We start from the raw sequence: 9,441 nt of genomic DNA on the forward strand, positions 1-9,441 counted from the left end.
GAGGTCCGCCTTCGCCCGGCGTCACCCGTCGCCCTCCACCGCCCATTCCGAGCCGCCGACCCAGATACAATCGTCCTGCTCCAGCCTTCCGCCCCCGACATCCCCCTCCTACGCCTACTCCATCCCACCGGCCTCCCTCGCCGCTCGATATGGTGCACTATCCACCGCTGGCTCACCACCGCTTCCCGAGCGAGCTCCTCACCCATGGTAACCCAGATTTGCGGCCTGAGAAGGGTGGAGGCATCATCGCACGCACACCAGGGATGGAGGAGCTCGAGGCGGATTTCCGCAGCCGGGCACTGCTCGCTTTGGTTGGCGGAAGGAGGCCACCTGTCTCCCCGGAGGCCTTGTTCTAGTCTCTGGCCAGGATTTGTGGCGTCGAAAGGAGGCATATTCGGGTCGAGGTCACACACCCGGCCGACTTCTTCATCACTTTCGCCTCCAACGCAGACTGCAACAAGGTCTTATCCTTCTCCGGCAAGCTTCACTGCGCCGGTGTCCCCATCTCGTTCCAGAGGTGGCATCGGTGTACTCAGGCATCCAGCAGCAAGCTCGATTTCTTCTGTAGACTGGGGATTGAGGGGATGCCGGCTAGCGCTTGGGAATGTGGGGCCATCGGTCAGTTGATCAACAATCTGGATGGTCAATTGGTGGAGATCGTGCCGCTGGACGACCGTTGGCGACTGGAGGTCACAACCTGGATGAGAAATCCCTCGGGCATCCCCAAGGTTTATGACTTGGAGATTCCGGAGCCGGTTGGCCAACCGGACTCGTTCGAAGAGGAGTTCCATCTGTCTCCTACGCATCCCACACCACCATCAGAGAGGTCGACATTGATTCATCCCCTCACAATTCATGTGTTGGATGTGGTGGACCGTACTGTCCCCTACCTCCAGTTTAGGCCCAGCTTCGAGCCATAGGATGATGAAGACCTCACAAGGAGGCATGACTATTCCAGATGTTGTTTCTGGGGTAGAATTGATGGCTCAGGCCGTGGAGGGCCATATTCAGGTGCTCATCCTTTTGGTGGACCTGGCGGAGACGGCATGGCGGGCGAATGGGGTGGTGGACGCCGCATCAATGGTTTGATCCTCCGGCAGGGGGCCGGGCGCTATCCTGGGTTCTACAGGCCACTGGTTCTCAGCACTCATCAGGGGAGATTTCGATCGTCAGGTCCGGTGGCAGAACAAGCTCGGGGGATTTGCGCCACTCATCCACGGCGACAGTGGTCGGCTCCAGAGCAGGCGTCTCCATGCCTATGGTTCAGAACTCGACCGCGCTCACAGCGGTGGGCTCCGGGGCTCTGTTCTCTACACCAACTCCGCTCATAGCGGCCCTCCGGGTCACGGCAGCACCGCGTAGGCTGTCGTTCAATCCCCTGTCTGCTGATGTTGGCTCGACGGAGATGGGAGGGGCGGGACGTGAGGCTAAGGATGATTAGGTTCAAGATTCCACGGAGATTAATGCAGACTATGCTGGCATTAGCTCCGTGTCGGAATTGGAGCAACTGGTGGAGAAGCAGGTGGCTGTTCTGGTAGGAAAAGATGAGTCAGAGGTGCTGACTGAGTTGGATAGCGTGGTGGAGAATCGGGAGGCTGTGTTGGGAGGAAAAGATGATTCAGAAGATGGGGGGAGGAGTCTCTCTATCAATATTCCACATCCGCGGGTGGCGAGTGAGAGCCCCACGCGCACCCCGATCGCTGTGCCTTTGGCGGAGCACTAGTTGCTGCCGCGGGTGATCGCTGGCCCTATGTCAGCGGGAGAGACGCTGAGGCAGAGACTCATGAGTAACCTTACACCATCCATCCTGGGTCCCAGACCTGCGGCTTCGGCACCGGCTCGCAAAAAGAAGACGATACCGCCAAATTTTACCCCCAGGAGAAGTGCTAGGCTGTGCAAGGCTGCTGGTGGGGCTAATCTGGGGCCAGTGCAGCGCGCTCAAATTGTGTTACTCAGGCAGATGGGCGTGATTCAGGCAGAAGAACATGTATCGGATGAAGCCCTGGAGGAGTATATCAAGCTTTTCGACAAGCTGTTGGCGCCTCACCATATCAAGGCAGTGATAGCTCCCTTTGCCCCTGATGAAGTAGATTTTGATGAGCCAATGCTGCCAGATTTCAGCTCTCTCTCCCTTCCTGACATCGTGGAGCCCTGTGGCGCGTAGGTGTGTGTGCGGGGTATTTGTGGTCTTTGTTTTTCTCATGGAGATGCCGATTAATGTATTAGTCTGGAATGTAAGGGGGCTGAATAACCCTGGTAGGAGGTGTTCGATCAGGCTTTTCACTCAATCCTACAACATTTCTTTAGTGTGTTTTCAAGAATCAAAGTTGCCTACTGTGGATGCAGCGGTGGTGTGTGAATGCCTGGGTCCTGCTTTTGATGCTTTTGATTATCTTCAGGCGGATGGCAGAAGAGGAGGAATTATGTTAGCCTGGAAATCGGATAGGTTGCGGATTTCAAACATTCAGAAGGGTGAGTTTATGATCTCGGCTCGCGCTCTTTCTCTGGAGGATGGCAAAGAGTGGATGGTGTCCTCAGTGTACGGGCCACAAGGTGACGAGGATAAATTGAGGTTTCTGGAGCAGATGGTGCAGTTCGGTGATCAAGTGCACTTGCCTTGGATTATTAATGGAGATTTCAATTTGATCTGCTCGGAGTTGGAGCGCAGTTCAGGGAGAGGTAACAGGAGACTCATGTCTAAATTTAGACATGCTATTAATAGGCTGGGTCTGCATGATATGCCAATGATTGGAAGGAGGTATACCTGGTGCAATCAACAAGAACATGCGGTGATGGTGAGGTTAGATCGCGTGCTATTCAACAATGCTTGGGAGGAGGTCAACCCAATCAGCGATCTTCATCCACTCAGCTCTAATATCTCAGATCACACACCATTGCTTCTCTCTTGTTCGGCGGTTGATCACGTGCTTGCCGTTTTCAATTCGAGAATTTTTGGTGTAAGCTGCCGGGGTTCTTGGATGTTGTTAAGGAAGCGTGGGATCAGGAGGTTTCTAGTTGTGACCCAATGAAGATTATGCACATCAAACTACTGTGCACAGCTAAAGCTCTAAGAAGCTGGGGTCAGAAGAGTGTGAGCCGGCTGAATCTTCAGTTCCAAATTGCTAGCGAGATCATCTTCAGACTGGACGCGGCACAAGAAGGGTGACCGCTGTCTGAGGAGGAACGTAAGCTAAAGGTTTTCCTCAAAGGTAAATGTCTGGCATTTGCTTCTCTAGAGAGGGTGCGGTTGAGGCAGAGGGCGAGGGTGCGGGATCTGAAGGAGGGGGACGCAAATTCTAAATATTTCCATATGAAGGCCAACGGGAGGTGAAGAAAGCACCTGATACCGTGCTTAAGGGCAGGCACTCAGATAGTCACGTCTAATGAGGAGAAGCTGGACATGGCAAGCCAATTCTTCAAAAATCTCATGGGCACACCGGACCACTCACCACACACAATAAGGCTTGATGAGTTAAACTTGGGGCAGATCTCTCCTGAAATGGCAAGCAGTCTGGAAGCTCCCTTCACGGATGAGGAGGTGAAGAAGGTTATAATGGAAATGCCCTCGGATAGGGCACCGGGGCCGGATGGGTTTTCAGGGCTATTCTTCCAGGTGTGTTGGGAGATCATAGCGCGGGATTTCATGGCAGTTATCAAGGCCCTGTTTGATGCCAGATTTTATTCCTTTGGACGCCTTAACTCCTCCATCATCACTCTACTGCCGAAGAAATCAGATTCTCTGGAGGTGAGTGAGTTCCGGCTTATCAATCTAATTCACGGGGTGGCGAAGATTTTTGCCAAAGTGCTTGCCTCTCGGATTGCACCCATTCTGCCTTCGCTTATTTCTCTGGCACAATCCGTGTTTGTCAGTAAACGCAACATGCATGAGAACTTCAAATTTGTGCGCAGTACGGCCAAATGGCTCCACCAGAAACGCAAGCAAGCGGTGTTGATGAAGATTGACATCTCCAAAGCTTTTGACACTTTGTCTTGGGAATTCCTTATGCAAGTGCTGAGGAAGAGATGATTTGGAAGAAGGTGGTGCTCATGGATTTGTGGTCTGTTGTCAACTGCATCTTCCTCTATTCTCATGAATGGAGTAATGGGCCAACCTTTTACCCTGGGTAAAGGAGTTAGACAAGGAGATGCGCTATCTCCGACTTTGTTTATCCTTGCCATGGATACTTTGCACGGCATGTTGCAGTGGGTAGTACAACATAAGTTCCTCAGATATTGCTTGCAACACCAAGATGCCAAGAGCCTCCATTTTTGCGGATGATGCCATTTTGTTCTTCAAGCCTGTGCATTCGGATCTTCAGTCCATATCTAGTATTCTGAATCTGCTTGGAGAAGCCACGGGATTGAGGATTAATATGCACAAGAGTACTATCACCACCATCTGTTGTGATGAGGTGGTGGCGGCTGCAGTTGAGGAGCATTTTTAGTGCAGAAGACAACAATTCCCGATTCAATACTTGGGCTTACCTCTCTCCATATACAGATTGCGACGTAGCGAGCTGCTTCCTCTTATTGATAAAGTTTTTGGAAAAATGAAAGGATGGAAGCCAAAGATGTTGGCTGCGGAGGGGCGCCTTACTCTCACTCGTTCGGTTCTTATGGCCGTGCCAATTCATATGATGACTGTGCTTCCTATGCCGGCTTGGGCCATCAAAATCATCAATAGGCGTTGTCGGGGGTTCATCTGGAAGGGGGAAGAAGAAATCAATGGAGGTCACTGTCTATTACCTTGGTCAAGAGTCTGTTTGCCCTTGGAACTGGGAGGTCTCGGTGTAATTAACCTCAAGTGGTTCGACATGGCGCTTCGTTGCAAATGGCCTTGGTTAAGGTGGGACACGAGTGAGAGACCATGGCAGCTGCTACCGGACACTAATGAAAAGGAGGTTCAGGCCATGTTCAATGCGGCGTGTCGTATAAGCCTAGGCAATGGAGAGACAGCTAAGTTCTGGATGGATAATTGGCTCGTCAATCTATTGCTACCTTAGCTCTAGAGTTGTTCTCCTTTGTGAGGAATAAAGAAAAACGGTAAGAGACACCATACATGGCAGGGCATGGGTGAGAGACATCTCTGGAGGTCTAACTCTCATAGCCATGGCCCAATATCTGAGGATCTGGGATATTGTGCAGGCCACATCTCTCATAGTTGGTACAAGAGATCAGCCGGTCTGGAAACTCACGCATGATCATTAGTTCTCGGTCAAGAGTGCGTATCATTTGTTCTTCATCGGGAACACTCGGTTTGCCTGCCACAAGCTGATATGGAAATCCAAAGCGCCACAGCGGTGTAAATTTTTCATGTGGCTGGCAGTTCTCGGAAGATGTCTGACGGCGGATAACCTAGAGAGAAGGAATTGGCCGTCAAATGGCACTTGCCCCCTATGCTCATCTGCCCCGGAGACTTGCTCCCATCTTTTTGTGCACTATGACTTTACCAGGCTGGTTTGGATGAGGTTCAGGGGTTGACAGGGGCAGATTTCATAATACCAGAGGTCAGTTACAGTTCTATGGAAGAATGGTGGCTGAAGGCGAGGGAGGGGATACCAAAACCAACGAAGAAGAACTTCGATACCATTCTCATCCTTCTCCATTGGAGGATCTGGAAGGAAAGAAACGTGAGGATTTTTGATAATGTCATTAGCTCGGCTGACAGGGTTCGGGACCTGGTAATACAGGACATCGGCACGTGGAGGGCAGCAGGCTGCATTTGTGATCTGACGACGTGATTTAGCTGGCCTTCATGGTCGGTTTGTAGAGTCAGATGCTTCCTGTGTTGTTGAGCTGGGGTGCCGGCTGTATTGTTGTAGTTACAGGTCTAGTTCTCCTAGACTGTAACCCTTGTACTCTCTCTTTTCCCCATCTAATATAATGCGGCCAATGGCCTTTCGAGAAAACAAAATATGTTCCTACAACTCATAAAATTGTTCGTCACATTGAAAAAATATTCTAACGCTTCAAAATAAGTTCATGACATTTAAAAAAAAGGATATACGATATCAATAAATCTTCACATAATTTTAGAAAATATTTCGTCCCACTCAAAAAATGTATGTGGCATATAAAAGATCATACGTTTCCAAAATATATTTGTGACATTTCTAAACTTGTACATACAATGTAAAAATATTGTTCCCATAATTGTCGAAAAATGTACATACCTTTACAAAAAGGACATGACTAACTTCCAAACGATCAGAATATAGTAATAGATCTGAACGGTTTCTTTTTTCCTTCCTAACTAATCACTCATCTAATTCTACTTTTACTACTAGCTAATTGTGTTTATGACGGAGGAAGAGCATGAAGCCTGTGTTCACTCCGATTCCATGCATGCATAGTACAAACTAGATGATGTCAGCAAAAGATTCTTCCAATTTCAAAACTTTAAATTAAAATATTTAGCTCAAACCATCGCTTCGATTCATGTTCAACCTATGATTTACTATGGTGCTTTGAGTATTTGGTGTCCTTTCGCTGTGTACATAGAACGGTTGATAGCTGGTCCAGCCTAATTAATATGATCATAACGGTTGGGAGTTGGGTAGTGGGGATTGGGAGTTGGGTACTGATATAGTAGGTGCTTGTTGCACGGCGAGCCATTTTTGACACAAGAAGACATCGGATATATTGAAAGAGACAGGTTTTAAGAACATATACATGGTTAAATAAAGAGTAATGCCACACATACGTAATTCAGTGTAGGTGATTAACATAGATGCTTAGGTGGGGTCTTCTGATTGGGTTTAGGGTGGTTTCATAATTGTTTAGTAGGTGTTGTATTTTTGTTAAATAATTAAATAGGACAGAAAAAGTGACTTTCACTTGAAAACAGAAATAAAAAAATACGGAAACAAACAGACAGGAAAAGGAGAATAATCGATGTACTCCACACCTCTCTCACCATATCGGCCTGTTATTCATGTCGTATGAAATAACTTGTCATACTAATAAATAAATAAATAAAATGAATATATCATTTAAAACTAAAATACGTCTAAATATATCTTTTTTTCATAAATAATTTGAGACGGAGGGAGCAGTACATGTCTTAATTATCCTACAGAGGAATGTTTGACTTGACCATCTGTCTTCTGGTTGTTTTCAAGCTCGGGCACGCCCTTCTCCTTCCTGTGCGCTAGGTCCCCGACATGGCGAACCATATCCGCCACATCCCGGTCCGACGACCCGCCCTCCGCCATCGCCTCCCTTGCCACCGTCGCGAGCTTCTTCGCCGTCGTTCGTATTTCCGCCCCCTCCTCCATCAGCTCCCTCAACGCTTTCTTGATGTCGTCTCTCACGACCTGTTTCGCATATAGCTCGGGGTTCAGGAACACGTGCATGGTCGGCACCTTAACGCCGATGCGGACGCCGGCGCCGAGCACGTCCACGACCAGCGTCTCGTTCAAGAACTGGTCGGCGATGTGCGGCCATGTCAGCAGCGGCACGCCGTGGGTGAGCGACTCCAACGTGGAGTTCCACCCGCAGTGCGTCAGAAAGCCGCCCACCGCCGGGTGCGACAGGATGGTCATCTGCGGCGCCCACCCACGGATGACAAGTCCGCGGCCCTCCACGCGGTCCTCGAACCCCGCGTCGAGGTCGTCGGTCTCCCTCGTCACCCAGATGAACGGGCGATTCGACGACTCCAGGCCGGCGGCGAGCTCTGCGGCCTGCGACGGCAAGAGGCGGGCCATGCTGCCGAAGCTGACGTAGAGCACGGACTGGTGCGGCCGCGCGTCGAGCCAAGTGGCGACCGAGCCGGCATCGACGGCCGCGCGGTTGCCTCTTCCGGTCGTCGTCTCCGCGTCAGAGTCCAGAAGGCAGAGCGGCCCGACCGCCCACACCTTCCGGTCGAGCGCCTCTCCGTATCCCTTGGTGTACGCGCTCTCGAAGGCCGCGCACGTGTTGAAGACGAAGCCGTCGGCGGTAGCCTCGGCGTGCAGCGTGTCACGCCTTTCCTTCTCCAGCCCAGGAAAATGGAAGAAGCCAAGCGACGTGGCCTTGCTGGTGACGACGCGTACCGGAAAGTCGGGCACCTCGAACTGCTCGAAGTCACCGGCGACGCTGTCGGTGTCGTGCACGCCGTGCCTGGCCAGGCTATGCTGCGCCAGGAGGAAGAACGCGGACGGGCCGTGGAACACGAACCGTGGGATGTCAAGCCGGCGCGCGACGTCGGCCGTCCACGGGTTGCAAGTGTCGGCGACGAGGCAGTCCGGCCGGCGTGGCAGCGCCCGGAGGTACGTCTCCAGCGGCCCGGCGAGCAGCCAGACGGCCTCATAGAAGAGCGTGAAGTGGGACAGCTCCGTGACCATGTCGTGGCTCTCGCACCCCTCGGGCAGCCCCAGCGCCGGCCCCGGGAACTGCAGCTCGGCCACGTCGACGGCGAGCCCCTCGCGGAGCGCGTGCTCCAGGACGGCCCTGTTGCGCGCGGCGCTGACGGGCGTGAGGACCACGGTGACGCGCGCGCCGCCGCGGCCGGCGATGAGGCGCGCCAGGTCGAGCATGGGGATCACGTGGCCCGGCGCGAGGAGCGGCACCAGGACGAAGTGCAGCGGCTGTGCCATGGCCGCACCGAGCGCCGTACGTATGTGCAACAAGCCAACACGAAGTAGAGGATAATTTACTTGTTGTATGTATGTATGCTGGAAGGAGGAGCTATAGATTAGCATCTGGAAGGCCACTCCAAGACAAATAGAATCACGAGCACAGCTTAGCTAGCGTTGGATCGAGATCGAGACATACAATTGGACGCTGAAAAATAGAGTGGACACTGCTGCTACATCGGCCACAGCAAGATATTGGTTGGACGTTGGTGAGGTGATGCTGATTACAGGCATGCATCATTCACAAACGACGGTCGGCGGACGGCGATGGCCAACCACTAACAACACTAGTAGTTGTCCAAGTCTCCGATGCCAGAAGCGTTCTTCTCCGGCGAGTGGTGACGCGGTGGTCCCTCACCTGACTCCAGCTACGTGGACCGTGGATGGTGAAGGTGCAGCACGCAAGATGACAGGCACCACTCGCTGCTGCTCATCATTCGTTCACTGCATATTCAGCGTCTGCTACGTTGGCGGCGAGGCGCGGTGGGGGTTGAAGTTCGAGCGAGTAGCGGGCTTCGTCAACCGGTTCAAGGAGAGGGTGTGGCTGCCCTGGGTGAAAGCCTTGCCACAGCTCTGCCGGAGTCAACAATGCCGACGCCGATGGGTGTCGCTTACCTTCTTGGAGGTGTCGTGGTTCGAGGGCCTCTGCCGTCCTATCTCGAGCCCCGGGAGAATCACTTATTCCAGGTCTTTTTGGAATGGGTGATAACAGCGCTTTCGGTGCCGTGGACTTTTCTGAAGGCATCGTCTTGGAGTTGTATTGGTTTGCGTGTTCTGCTGCTGCTTGATGCGGGCATGCCAGGGTGACAACCCTGCGGTCCCGAAC

General features: G+C 52.1%; 1 protein-coding gene across 1 annotated transcript; it reads right to left on the minus strand.

The window, feature by feature from the left end:
• Nucleotides 1-6,883: 6,883 nt before the first annotated feature.
• LOC123123741 (UDP-glycosyltransferase 73E1-like) lies at nucleotides 6,884-8,857 on the minus strand. Its single transcript, XM_044544336.1, has one exon. The coding sequence runs from the start codon at nucleotides 8,679-8,681 to the stop codon at nucleotides 7,068-7,070; it is 1,614 nt and encodes a 537-aa protein (XP_044400271.1). The 5' UTR covers nucleotides 8,682-8,857; the 3' UTR covers nucleotides 6,884-7,067.
• Nucleotides 8,858-9,441: the final 584 nt, after the last annotated feature.

Source organism: Triticum aestivum, chromosome 5D (genome assembly GCF_018294505.1).
Source record: "Triticum aestivum cultivar Chinese Spring chromosome 5D, IWGSC CS RefSeq v2.1, whole genome shotgun sequence".
Lineage (NCBI taxonomy): Eukaryota > Viridiplantae > Streptophyta > Magnoliopsida > Poales > Poaceae > Triticum > Triticum aestivum.